Source organism: Geotrypetes seraphini, chromosome 2 (genome assembly GCF_902459505.1).
Source record: "Geotrypetes seraphini chromosome 2, aGeoSer1.1, whole genome shotgun sequence".
NCBI lineage: Eukaryota > Metazoa > Chordata > Amphibia > Gymnophiona > Dermophiidae > Geotrypetes > Geotrypetes seraphini.
The window spans coordinates 329,142,953-329,158,133 of NC_047085.1; the positions used below are offsets into that span (position 1 = coordinate 329,142,953).

The window sequence follows — 15,181 nt, forward strand, 5'->3', positions numbered from 1 at the left end:
AGAGCAATGTTAGGAAATTCTACTTTACGGAGAGGGTGGTGGATGCCTGGAATGCGCTCCCGAGAGGTGGTGAAGAAGAAAACTATGACGGAGTGGGATGAACACAGAGGATCTAGAATCAGAAAATAATAGTAAATATTGAACTAAGGCCAGTACTGGGCAAACTTGCATGATATGTGTCTGTACATGGCCTTTTGGTTGAGGATGGGCTGGGGAGGGCTTCAATGGCTGGGAGGGTGTAGATGGGCTGGAGTGAGCTTTGACAGAGACTTCAGCAGTTGGAACCCAAGAACAGTACTAGGTAGAGCTTTGGATTCTTGCCCAGAAATAGCTAAGAAGAAAAAAAAAATTAAATTGACTCAGGCTGGGCAGACTGGATGGACCATTCGGGTCTATCTGCCGTCATCTACTATATTAATTAACCAGGGCCAGCTCCACCTATGGACCAGTGAAAAGGGCACCAAAATCTTGATCCTGTATCTCTTCCTTACCCTCTCCCCTTGTCCAGCCTTTTTCTACTGAGGGCCACATTTTATATTTTGTTAACATTCGAAGAGCCAAAGCACAAATCATATTGTGCCGTGTGTTTCGTTCAATAGTGGCAGCCTTCACATGCAGCCACAGCCTTCACACAGTCTTGCTCTCTCTCTCATGTACTCTACCCTCAAGCTTTCACCCACTCTTTCCCCTCACCATGCTTCAGCAGCAGAACAAACAGCAGTATTCCTGCTTCCCCACCACAAAATGGTTCTCCGCAAGTGTGGTGCCAAAAGTTCGGGATGGTCTTCTGGTTTCAAGAGATTTGAAACCACAAGACCAACTCAAGCTTCTGGCATTGCATGGCTTAAGCTTATAAAAAGCCAAGTCACAGCATGGAAGCAGGAATTCCACTCTTAAGCACACAAGAATTGCCAGGCTTCAGTAAGAACGTACCTCTTCTACCCTCCCCCCCAATTAGGTACAAGTAGAATGAAGAGTGTGAGCTGAACACAAATGTTGGTTTTAATATCTTTAATCCAGTAGTCAGGATATCCACAATGGATATTCCTCTCACATATATTCATTGCAAAGACTGAATTAACACTGCTGTGGAAAAAAATGAGAGCAAAGAGCAAGACTTGGATTCTTCGGGAAGAAAAATATTCCTTATGGGATTTGCTCCCTAATCTGGTTGCAGCATTTATAAGTTAAGAGGTGTAGCAAAACCTACATCTCCATTCTTTCTTTAGAACAGTGATTCTCAAATCTGCCCTGGATATCCATGATAAATATTCATGAAAGATTTGCATGGATCTTCTCTATTGCATGCAAATCTCTCATGAATATTCATTGTGGATATCCTGAAAATCTGACTGGCTTGGGAGAGATTCCCCCAAGACTTTGGGAACCACTGCCTTAGAAATCTATACCTTTGCATACAATAAACTCCATTACTTGCACATGTGAATGGTAAGAAAGCAGCCTTTGACTATACTGTATTCACAAAATCCCTTAATCTAAAAATTATGAATGTGAAATGCAAAGGGTCATTACAACTATTTTGGTGCACTTTTAATAAAAGAAAAAAAAACCCCCCCAAAACCAAACAACCAGGGTCAACTACTACACAGTATATATTAATGGGAATGATATACTTTAGAGCCCATACTAACCATTAGTAAACGGCTCCAAGAGAGAAAAGATTGAGAATGCTAGGACTTTTGCTCATCATTGAACTGAAAATTAACTTCTTACTTGTCTGTGTCCTTGCAACACTCTCATGGTAGAGCCCAAAGCAGATAATTAAATTCAAACACTACAAGAACACGATTTAATTTGAAGACAAAATAAGAAAATAAACCCGCCACAAATGCAACTAGAAACCCCTCCCCATTTAGAATAACTTTAAAAGAAAATTTATCAAAATATTTCTTTATGGTAAACAAAACAAGGTTTTTAAAAAGACATACAAAGAAAATTCAAAAACAAACAGAAAAGATCATGTGTCAGGCTCTGTGAAACAGAACGAAAGGCAATGCAAAAAACTTAATAGTAAGCAGCTTTGATTGTAAAGCTGTTCATGACATCTTCCATCACCCACCTTGGCCAATACTGCATAATTAGTCCAATAATTTCATTAATAGTTTGCATTATGAATGTAAAATAAACTTTCCTCCTTTCCTTTCTCTACACCCCAAAAAAATATTCTACAAAACAATTGCATTCTTTTCCTACTACAGCTCAACTTTTCTTCTGCCAACTTTGGTAGAATGTTCCTCTACAAATTTGCTCAAACTCTCCAAATCTCTGCTCCCACTTTCAAATTTAATGGGGTTTGCTTTGTTGTTGCTTGGGGCAAAATAAATAGTAGGGAAGCCCTCAGCTTTATACTTGTCATTCGGTATGTCATTGGTGGTGGTGTCCATCTTGGCAATGACAATACCTTCTTCTGTTTTGTACTTTTTGCCCAGTTCAGTATAGATGGGCTCCAAGGCCTTGCAATGTCCACACCATGGAGCGTAGAACTCAATCAGTACATCAGTCTTCGGATCCAGGACAATTTGTTCAAATGTTTTACCCACAACTATCTTTACAGGTCCTTTGTTACTTTTGGGTACAGGCTGTGACTTTACAATAGGTTTCAGTTTTCCTGTTGAAAAGGATAATACAGTTACCAGTCTATTCAAAGACTTTCACATGTTAACATCTAGAGAAATAATAAGCTAAGAGACCAGCATTCATGGTGGCTTGCTTGGAAACAGGGCTCAAACTGAAAAGCAATCCAAGCCCAGGTAGAGAATAAAAGCAAGGAATATTCCTCCCCTTTCCATTATAATGGGGGTGTGGCGTGGTGAGGACAGGCAGAGGATGGCAGGAATATGCATGGAGCACCTGTTGATGTTGCAATGAACTATAAAAGGCAGTACCGTATTTTCACGTAGATAACGCGCACCCGTGTAAAACGCGCACACGGGTATAGCGCGCGGAAAACACAAATTTATGTACAGAAATTTTTGTATACCGCGCACACCCATATACCGCGCATGCTGCCCGACTCTCCAGTCGCCCGCCCCGACTCTCCTCTGGCCACCCCGACTCTTCTTTCGCCCGCCCCGACTCTCCTCTCCCCCTTGAAGTCCTATCCCCACCCTGAAAGCCTGATCCCCCCCCCCCCCGACGTCCGATTCATTCCCCCCCCGCAGGACCGCTCGCACCCCCACAGCCTCCCGACCCCCCCATCATGTAGAAGCTCCTACCGGTGTCCTGCTGCTTCCCCTCTTGCCCCGCCGACTCCCCGACACGATCGGGGCAAGAGGGAGCTCAAGCCCTCTTGCCCCCCCCCCCCCCCGACTCCCCGACACGATCGGGGCAAAAGGGAGCCCAAGCCCTCTTGCCCCGCCGACTCCCCAACTCCCCGACATTATCGGGCCAGGAGGGAGCCCAAGTCCTCCTGGCCCTGGCGACCCCCCCCTAGTTGTTCGGGCCAGGAGGGAGCCCAAAACCTCCTGGCCACGGCGACCCCCTACCCCCACCCCGCACTACATTACGGGCAGGAGGGATCCCAGGCCCTCCTGCCCTCGACGCAAACCCCCCTCCCCCAAACAACTGCCCCCACCAAGAACCTCCGACTGCCCCCCCAGCCGACCCGCGACCCCTCTGGCCGACCCCGACACCCCCACCCCCCTTCCCCGTACCTTTCTGTAGTTGGCCGGACAGACGGGAGCCAAACCCGCCTGTCCGGCAGGCAGCCAACGACAGAATGAGGCCGGATTGGCCCATCCGTCCCAAAGCTCCGCCTACTGGTGGGGCCTAAGGTGCCTGGGCCAATCAGAATAGGCCCGGGAGCCTTAGGTCCCTCCTGGGGGCGGGGCCTTGGGCACATGGTCGGGTTGGGCCCATGTGCCTCAGGCCCCGCCCCCAGGTGGGACCTAAGGCTCCCGGGCCTATTCTGATTGGCCCAGGCACCATAGGCCCCACCAGTAGGCGGAGCTTTGGGACGGTTGGCCAATCCGGCCTCATTCCGTCGTTGGCTGCCTGCCGGACAGGCGGGTTTGGCTCCCGTCTGTCCGGCCAACTACAGAAAGGTACGGGGGTGGGGGGGTCGTGGGGGTCGGCCAGGGGGGGCGCGGGTCGGCTGGGGGGGGGGCGGTCGGAGGTTCTGGGGGGGGGGGGGGGCGGTTGTTGGGGGGAGGGGGGTTTGCAACGAGGGCAGGAAGGCCTGGGATCCCTCCTGCCCGTAATGTAGTGCGGGGTGGGGTTAGGGGGTCGCCGTGGCCAGGAGGGTTTGGGCTCCCTCCTGGCCCGAAAAACTAGCGGGGGGGGGGGGGTCGCCAGGGCCAGGAGGACTTGGGCTCCCTCCTGGCCCGATATTGTCGGGGAGTTGGGGAATCGGCGGGGCAAGAGGGCTTGGGCTCCTTTTTGCCCCGATCGTGTCGGGGAGTCGGCGGTCCTTCGGGGTGGGGGTGCGGGTGCATGCGAGCGGTCTTGCGGGGGGTGAATCGGACGTCGGGGGGGGGGGGGAACTATTTTAAAAAAATTTTGTACAACGCGCTCACGCGTATACCGCGCAAGGGTATGCACGGTTTGTAAAAACACGTATAACGCGCGCGTTATATGCGTGAAAATACGGTAGTTCATTGTCTATATAGCATGCTGCAGATCTCCTGCCAGCTCAGCTCTCAATGCAACAGCCTAGGATAGCCAGGTGGTAGGAGAGAATAGTGAAGAGGTAGATAAGTAGTAATTAATGCAGAGATTAAGCTAAGAGAAAATTGAACAAGTGAACAAACATTAAGATATGGGATGCACATATAAGGAGGAGATAACAGATTAGTATATACTGTACATGCAGACACTTTGACCCCTGCTCAGATGCTGTTTGACTAAAGACCAAATAGGCATATTGCTTTTTTGGGGTGGGTGTGGACACAAGAGTTACCCAGATCTCTCAGCAACCCTACAATGCTAAAGACCACATAGGCCAGTGGTCTCAAACTCAAACCCTTTGAAGGGCCACATTTTGGATTTGTAGGTACTTGGAGGACTGCAGAAAAAATAGTTAAGTTTATAAGTCTTTCCTTTTGGCTAAGTCTTAATAATAGCTAAAGAAACATATGACCAAGAAACTATTTTATTTTATGATAATAATAAACATACCGAGGGCCTCAAAATAGTACCTGGTGGGCTCTATGTCCTGCAAGTACATCCCCTCCATATACTATGGAAAGATCTTCAGGTCTTGCGTCAGTTGCTTAGACAATACTATTGGAATGCAAAGAAATCTTAAATCCAGCTTGATTTCCTATATGGTTCCTGGGCTGAAGGGGGGGGGGGGGGGTTGTGATACCTAACATGAGGGAGTACAATTTAGCTCGTCTTCTCTGACATTTGAAAGATTGGGCGTTTACTACGGAAGATTTCACCTTTTTGGTTGTTGGAAAGATAACTTTGCTATCCTCTACACCCACATTATTTATTACATGGTCTGTCATGCTTGGTGCCCCTTGCCCATAAGCAATGTGTCCTGCTATCTTCTATGAGACACACTTGGAAAACTTTGATGGGTTTGGCGGGGCTCACTTACCATAATTCTATTTACTGCCCATTTCTGATAATTTACAATTCTCTCCTGGCCTACACTAGGCTACATTTACTAGATGGGTTAACCAAGGACTGCTGCATGTGGTGGAATGTTTTTTGGGTTTTTTTTTTAAACTTCAGATGTGAAGCTTCGGGCTTTTGATGATCTACTGAACTCCCTTGGAATGCTGCCCACTGACTGGTATGCCTACCTCCAGATTTTGCACTATATAAAAGAGATTATGTACTTACTCTGGTAAGCTCTTTTCCAGTAGATAGGCGAGACATTCTAGACCAGCGGTCTAGACCAGTGGCCCTGCAAAGGGTTTGAGTTTGAGACAACTGTTCTAGACCATAGGGTTATTTCCCTTTACTTGCATGGAAGAAGAGAATTATAAGTTTTTCACTGCACCTCTAGGATACGTCACAGACTAGCTTAGCTCCTCCCATCAGTCCGTACACAAGCATAGTGAGGCACTACCATCTGTTAAGTAGAGGCATCTGCATCAGGCTAAACAAGTGTTCTGCTCAAAACAAATAAACAGTACTATTAACCGTCAACATAGGCTTCCAAGAAGCTCAGGAACTACTCCCATAACATGGAGAACATATTCACAAAACTCTCCCTCAGCCCCAAAGGGCTGACTGTTCTCCACAAAACAGATAGGAGAAGCATAGACAGACAACATCTGACCTGAACTCTGAAATCTGCCAGCAGGCATAGTAAGGTCAGGGCAGGTGTCTAGAATGTCTCACCTACCTACTGGAAAAGAGCTTACCAAGGTTAAGTTCATAATCTCCTTTTCCAGTGCAATAGGTGAGATATTCTACATCAGGGGTGCCCAAATGGTTGATCGATCGACCAGTAGATTGCAAAGGCAATGCGAGTCGATCGCGTTGCCTTTAGTAGCATAGCATAATAAATGACGGCAGATGAAGACCTGAACGGTCCATCTAGTCTGCCCATAAGTTATACTTGCGATCTTTTTCTCCCTGCTGCTTCCCCGAGCCAGGCCTGGCGTGTATAAGCGCCGGACTCAAGACTTCACCTACGACGTCAATTCTGACATCAGAGAGAAGTTCTGGGCCAGCCAATCGCTGCCTGGCTGGACTGGAACTTCCTCCCCGACGTTAGAATTGATATCGGAGGTGAAGTCTTGTGGGCCCGGTGCTTGTACATGCCAAGCCTGGCTTGGGAAAGCAGCAGGGAGAAATCGGCGCGATGGCTTGGGGGGGCAGGGGGAGAAAGAAAGAAAGAAATATTGGCTTTACAGAAGAAGGAAATGCAACCAGAGACTCATGAAATCACCAGACAAAAAGGTAGGAAAAATGATTTTATTTTTAATTTAGTGATCAAAATTTTTAATTTAGTGATCAAAATGTGTCTCTTTTGAGAATTTATATCTGCTGTCTATATTTTACACTTTGGCCCCCTTCTACTAAATCGTGATAGCGGTTTTTAGCACAGGGAACCTATGAACATCAGGAGCTGCAAGGGACATTCAGCGCAGCTCCCTGCGCTAAAAATCGCTATCGTGGTTTATTAAAAGGGGAGGGGGTAAGTGGCTTAACGCGAACACGAATGGAAGTGTAATCGCTAAGCTCCTCTTCATCTAGGCAATTGAAGATAAAAAAATATTATTCCCTTCTTCAAGATTACATCAAAAAATAATTATTAATGAAGATGATGTTACCCTCTTAAGCCTGAAGTTGAAGATCGAGAGAATAACAGCTGAAAAGACAGAGTGCCGACATCAAATCGCCGACAAAAAAAAAAAAAGCTGAGGGAAGGTAATTTTACCGGCTTTTATCTTGCTGAAACAGCGAAGCAGAGAGTAAAGATAGATAAAAATTTGAATTGGCCAACGAATGTAAAATTTATGGATATTAAGAAAGAGAGGCTTGCAGCGAGAAAATTTAAAAAAGAATAGAGATATGGCGGTTTGAAACAGACCTCTCTTGCCGCGCTGAGCAGAAACTTTGAGGGCAAAGAATCGGCAAATTTCTCCTTACTGAGACTGAGGAGGAGGTTTGCTGGAGCGATCAAAACTGACTAAAAGTTAAAAAGAAAAAAACTAATCTAATTGTGAGGCTGCTGTCAGTTGATTTGTGTGGCGGTTTGATTTTCCCTGCCGGCGCTGACTCAGAGCCCTACGGGTGGTGAATGAGGGAGATCAGTATTGTCCTTTTGCCGGTTTCTTTTTGTGAGGACAGACTATTGAAATAGAGAAAGTTGGATCGGCACGGTATAGAAAAGAGATATCAAAAATTTAACTGACCAAAAAAGGGAAAGGAAGTAAGAGAAAGACTGATTCTAATGTGAAGCCTGTTGTCGGTTGAATTCCTGAGCTGTGGTGGTTTGAAATTGCCCTTTACAGCCAGTCGGAGCCCTGGGAAATCAACTAATTACTTGAAGTATTAAAAAAAAAATCAATCTCATTATAAGGCAGTTGTCAGTTTAACAATCTAAAACTGTGACAGTTTGAAGCAGCTCTCTCCTGCCGGTATTGAGTTGGAATCCTGAGAAAAATCAAATTATCCTCTGCTTGAAGCAGTTTATTGAGATAAATAATTCAGACTGATTGAGATAGAGGGCTGCCTGTCAAAGATAAAAATATGACAGTTTGATATAGCCCTCTCCTGCCTGATGTTAAAATAAAGCCTGAGAAAAAAAAAAAATTTTCTTCTGTGCTGAATAACATAGTGTTGAACACTGAGAAATCTAAAGAGCTGAAAGACATCAAAGGGAGGCTTGTTTCCTTATCCTTTCTCATTGAGACAAACAAAACAGATAATTAACAAGAAACTACTGTTGAGAAAATTTCTGCTGCTTGAAATCAGAATAAAATTCTGAGAGAAAGAGGCTTGAGAAGAAGAAGAAAAGGATTTCCCTTTTGTTGACTATTATAATTGGACAGAGTGACTGATTTGCAATCTGCTTAGTGATAGAACAACGCAACACTGGTGAAAAAAAAAAAAATAAAAAATATCAAAAACAGATTACAAAAAATTGTGACTGAAAGATATTTTAAGATTCCTAACAAAACTGAATAAATAAAATCCACGAAAAAAGAAACAACAGCATGGCAAGCACCAGGCAAAATAAAAATGAGGCTGGCACATCAGCAAAAAGACAAAAACAAGATCAAATAACACCAAGCAAGATCCCACTTCCTATTGAAGAACCTGACATATTGAGCAAAGCAGAAGTTATGGAAGAACTAAGACAAATCAAACAAATGCTAAAGGAAACAGTAACCAATATGTCAGAAATGAAGGAAGAAATATTAAACATACACAGACAAATGGAAAGTAATAACAAAAGAACAACTGAATTAGAATCCAGAATGGAGGTCATAGAAAGCGAAACAAACAGATGTAAAAAAGATAGTCTGGAATTAAATAAATTGAAAGATCAACTGGAAGACTATGAGAATAGAGGAAGAAGGAAAAACATTAAACTTTTTGGAATACAAGAAAATTTAGAGGGAAAAAATACTATTCTTTTTCTAGAAAATTTAATTCCAAAAATACTACAACTAGACTTGAAACAACCACTGGAAATAGAAAGAGCGCATAGGATTCCAGTTAAAAATACAGAAAATAAAAGTAGGCCAAGACCAATAATTTTCAAAATGCTTAGATACCAACAAGCATTAGAAATATTAAATTCTGCAAAGAAAGACAAAAATCTAAACTATAAAGGATCTAGAATATGGTTCTTGCCGGACTTTGCCAAAAACACAGCAAATAAAAGAAAGAGACTATTAGACATGAGACCTCAACTAAAAGAAAAAGGTTTTAAATATGGTCTATATTATCCGGCGAAAATGAGAGTGTCATCTGGAGATAAATCCTTATACTTCGAAGATCCAGAAAAACTAAAAGATTTTCTTTCTAAGCCAGAACCTATGATATTTTAACATAAAATTTTAAGATGGGTTTCGATGACTTTATGAAATAATTATAAAAGTATGAAAAATTGAAATATCTGAAAAAAGAAAATTGTTAAATGGATAAAGATATATTAATGAAATGTTAAGAAAATATGACTAAAAATATTAAAAGTTAATATAAATAGATAGAAGGGGAACTTGATTGAATATTGAATGCCTAGAGGGGAGGAGAATGTTTAGGTTACAGTTCCAATGTGTATCCTTAAGCAGCCATTGTATTGGGTGGGAAAGGGAGGGAAAAGGAGAGTATTTACTATGATTAAGGAAAAAATAAACAAGGGATTATATATCTTAGGGGTAAATATGTGTGTCATGAAAAATAACTTATGGATTCTAAATATGAAGGAAGAAGAGAAGAAGATTATAATGAGAAATATTAAAATGTATAATGTTTTTTAAGATATATTCTATTAATGTCAATGGCCTGAATCACGTAATCAAAAGGAAAAAAGTATTAACATTTTTAAAAAAGCAAAATGCGGATATTTACTGTCTGCAGGAGACCCATCTTAATATAAAGGAATCACAGAAATTATCGGGTGGGTGGGTAAAGGAATGTTTTTTTGCTCCAGCAGAGGGTAAAAAAGCAGGGGTAGCAATCCTTATAAATAAAAAATGTATGGCCAAGATTAAGGTAAAAAATTCAGATCCACACGGAAGATGGATACATATTGATATAGGTATGGGAAATGATGCCCTGACGTTGTTTAATATATATGCCCCTAATTCGAATCAATCAGAATTTTTTAAAAAATTACAAAATATGTTATTACCACTGGCTGCTTCTAATCTAGTGGTGGCTGGAGATTTTAATGCTGTAATAGATCCATTATTGGATAAAAAACCTGGTAAAAATATAAAATCTTTAGGTTTAGATAATTTGGTTCAAACATGTGATTTGAAAGATATATGGCGTATTCTTCATTTTAATGATCAGGAATTTTCATTTTGCTCACAGGTTCATAAATCATTTTCAAGAATAGATTATATTTTTGTTTCAACAAATAAAGTGCAACAGGTGATTAAAGCTTCCATAGATCCTATTATTATTTCGGATCATGCGGGAGTATGGATAGAATTACAATTAGATCAATTAGAGAATGGTAGACCTCTTTGGAGATTTGATAATGCATTGCTTGTGGATGACAAATTTTTGGAAAATTTTAAAATACAAATTAACGATTTCTTTCAAATAAATTTAGTGGAGGATACATCTATAGAGAATGTATGGGATGCATTTAAAGCAACTATGAGGGGTAATATTATATCATATTCAGCTTTTATTAGGAAACAGATTAAAATACAATATATAGAATTAGAAAAAGAAATAAAAATATTAGAAGCTAAATTGGTAAGTAAATGGGAAAATGAAGTTTTGCAAGCTCTTTTGAAAGCAAAAGGTAAATATAATGAATTAACTTCAAAAATGATAAGAAGAGATTTGTTTTCCAAGCAAACAATGTATTATGGAAATTCTAATAAGGCGGGGAGATTATTGGCAAATTATCTTAAAGCAAAAAAAAGAAGAACTAATATTAATGGAATTAAAGATGATAATGGTATAATAACAAATCAAACAAATATAATATTAAAACAATTTTTAAAATTTTATAAGGACCTGTATTCTACCGAGCCTTATTTGGAGAGACAAAAAGATGGAAAAAATTTTTTAGATTTAATTAATGGACCTAAGGTTCCTGATCATATAAAACGGAGTTTAGATGAACCTATATCATTAAAAGAATTAGAAACAGCATTGAGATCTCTTAGAGTTGGATCCGCTCCAGGTGGTGATGGTTATACAGTAGAATTTTATAAAACATTTCAAAATATCCTTTCCCCACATTTACTAAATTTATATCAGACACAACTTATAAAAGGTAATATTAAAGGTACTATGGCTGAATCAATAATAATTGTTTTGCCTAAGCCAAATAAAGATCCTACTTTGGTTTCAAACTACAGGCCTATATCTTTGATAAATGTTGATAATAAACTCTTGGTGAAAATTTTGGCTTTGAGACTAGCCAAAGCTCTCCCACATATTATAGATATGCATCAAACGGGTTTCGTTGCTAAAAGACATTCCTCTAATAACTCTAGATTATTGTTTCACATGTTAAACTTATCAAAAAAAATGGATGAACCGGCTTTTACAGTTTCATTAGATGCTGAGAAAGCATTTGACAGGGTAGAATGGAATTTTATGTATCAAGCTTTAGAATGGTTTGGTATAGGTTCTGGATTTATACAAATGGTAAAAACATTGTATAGCTTCCCGATTGCAAGACTAAATATAAATAATAAGATTTCTGATGGTTTTCAATTGCAAAGGGGAGTTAGACAAGGTTGTCCTTTATCTCCTTTGTTATTTGATGTTGTATTAGAACCCTTATTATTAGCAATACAGCAAACGAGGGAGATACAAGGTATTCCATATTCAGATATGGAATATAAAATTTCGGCTTATGCTGACGATATTTTACTTTATTTGAGAAATCCAGAGTCTACCTTATCTTCTTTATTGGAATTAATTGATAAGTTTGGCAAATTTTCAGGTTATAAAATTAATTGGAATAAATCTGAAATTATACCCTTGAATGTTCATTGTGTAAAAGGATTATTTGATACTTTTCCATTTATATGGAAAGAAGAAGGATTTAAATATCTTGGCATTCAAGTTAAAAATACAATTGAAGATACAGTAAAAGAGAATGAAAAATATGTATTAAAAAAAGTTACGGAGTTATGTGAACAATGGAACCCATTACATATCTCTTGGTGGGGAAGAGTTCAAACTATTAAAATGATGATATTACCTGTAGTTTGCTACCAAATGAGTATGATACCTATTTATTTTCAGGGGTCCTTTTATAAAAAACTTAATAGTATTTTAATAAAATTTCTTTGGCTTGGTAAAACATCTAGAATAGCTTTAGTAACTTTGCAAAAATCAATTAAAGAGGGAGGGGTAAATTTTCCAAATTTCTATAGGTACCATCAAGCCTATATTCTACGTCAGGGTATGTATTGGATCCTCCCAGAACTTATGGATAATGCACCGGATTGGTTATATTTGGAATGGCGCCTTATGTTTCCCCTAAATTTAGTTCATTTGCCAAGTATTAACATACCTAGAAGATACAGAGAAAATAAAATATTAATAGATACTTGGAAAACATTGAGGTTTATTGATAAATTAACACCTATCCCAATAAATAAATCAACTAATCAATCTATATGGATAAACTCCAAGATCAAAATAGGCGGAGCTCAAATCCTTTGGAAGAACTGGATTATTGCAGGCATTAGATCTCTAGACGATGTTATTTCAGAAGGTAAACTGCTGGATTTTTCACAATTGCAACATAGATTTGGTCTTAATAAAACACAAAGTTTTAAATGGTTGCAATTGAAGCAGGCCATTCAGGTTGGGTTCCCTGAATGGAAAACATTAAATAATCAATATAGTTTAAAGTTCTTATGTTTTCAAGCAGACTTCCTAGGACATCAAGCCGCACTGTGGTATAAATTAATATCTGGATATTTGAATAAAAAACCAAAAAATGGTCTAAGAGATATTTGGAGCATTGAGATTGGACATCAGATTAATGCATCTCAATGGCCACTAATTTGGTCTTGGAGAATGGGATGTACAGTGTCAGCATCTATGAGACAAACTTGGTTCTTTTTATTACATAGAGCTTTTTGGACCCCTACACGTTTGCAAAAATTAGACAGTTCTAAGTCCAATAAATGCTGGCACTGTAATCTAGAACCAGGGACATTAGATCATCTATTGTATCATTGTCCCTATATTAAAACTTTTTGGAATTCAATTTGGCCACAAATTAATAAATTGATGGAAAATCATATTGCAATATCATATGATACAATATTATTTGGAATGATGATGAGAAAAAAAAGTCAAATTTCACCAGAAAATAACAAACTTTTATTAATAATGACTGGGGTTGCCATTCAACATATAACCAATAATTGGAAGAACTATAATAACCTAAATTATACATTTTGGTGGAATACAATATGTCACATATTTAAAATGGAAAGAACAATAGCAATACAAAGAGGGACATATACCAAATTCATAAAAATATGGGGGCCATTAACAAAATACTGCAATGAATAAATATTAAGATTTCTCTTCTTCTTTTAAGTATCTTTTTTATGACGCACATAGAGGGGGGATAATGAAAATAATATTTACATAATATGTTATAATATGTTATACAATATGTATGAATGAAAAAATAATAAAAGGGTGGAGGGAGGGAAAGGGGATATAAATATATTTAGAATATGATCTATTAGATAAAAATGATATTGTGTATTTATTAATTGTAATTTAATATTTTGCACATTTTATGTAAAATTTGAAAATTAAAAATATTTATATTAAAGTAATAAAAGGGTGGGGGGAGGGAAAGGGGAAAAATCAAATTTGATATATAATGTATTAGATATAAAAGTGATAATATGTATTTATCAATTGTATTTTAATATTTTGTACACTTTATGTAAAATTTGAAAATAAAAAATAATGGGAAAAAAAAAAAAAAAAAAGGGGAGGGGGTATATTTGTCTATTTTTGTATAGTTGTTACTGAGGTGACATTGCATATTTTAAAGTCATCTGCCTTGATCTCTGAAAAAAACCCCGAATAGAAATAATTAACATTTTCTCTGCATACATTGTGCTTTTTTAAAATTTTATTGTTGGTAGCAAGCCAAAAAAGTATGGGCACCCCTGTTCTACAGCATAGGGACGTACAAAAGCAGTCCTCCAGCTAGTCAGGGTGGGCTTGCTGTGCCAGCTTTCAAGACCGAGAACCCAAAAGCTGAGTTTTGATAGGCAGCACCATCCACTCTGTAGAATCTGGTAAACATGGGAAGAGACAACCATGTTGCCGCCCTGCAAAACTCCTCAGGAGGAAAAGATCTTAGCTTCGGACCACAAAGAAGTCACACTCCTGGTAAAATGTGCCTGAACAAAACAGGGGACTCCTTCCCTGCAAGAATGTAGGTGTATGAAATGGCTCTATGGATCTGCTTGGAGATCGTGGCCTTAGAAGCAGAACACCACGCTTCAACGAATGAGTCAGCACAAACAGAAGGCCAAAACATGAAACTCGTTAGTGCTCTCCAGAGAATGCAGAAGCATCCTGCGCATGCCAAGTTTCCTCAAAAGCCAATCCTGATGTTTGGAACTCATTGGCTGAAACACAGGCAAACACACTTCCTGAATGACAGGGAAAGCTGAGACCACCGTCTGCAAAAAGGAAGGAACTGTCCTAAGAGAAGGGGAAGCCAACAGTTGCCCAGGAGCAGATGGTTCGGTGTGAGGTATCCTTGGAGGATACTATTGAACAGGATATTTAAGGAGTCCCAGTAGAGAGGTTTCAATAATGGTGAAAGAAAGCCAGGAGGGTTTAAGAGGAAATCAGAGTAAAACACTCAAAATTTCCCTGTCTTCTCAGCAGACGTAGTTGCAAGGAAAAAACACAATTTGAAGTGTCTGTATACAAATGCTAGAAGCCTAAATAATAAAATAGGAGAGTTAGAGTATATAGCACTGAATGATGAGATAGATATAACAGGTATCTTGGAGACCTGGTGGAAGGATGACAATTAATGGGACACTACAAA

The 15,181-nt window shown here is 39.6% G+C and overlaps 1 protein-coding gene across 2 annotated transcripts in view; it reads right to left on the reverse strand.

The window, feature by feature from the left end:
* Positions 1 to 996: 996 nt before the first annotated feature.
* PDIA4 (protein disulfide isomerase family A member 4) overlaps positions 997 to 15,181 on the reverse strand; it is an 84,173-nt gene continuing 69,988 nt past the window's right edge. For both annotated transcript variants that reach the window (XM_033930186.1, XM_033930187.1), the window contains one exon: positions 997 to 2,629. In XM_033930186.1, coding sequence (XP_033786077.1) covers positions 2,214 to 2,629 — 416 coding nt within the window. In that variant the 3' untranslated portion in view covers positions 997 to 2,213. The remainder of the gene's footprint in view (positions 2,630 to 15,181) is intronic.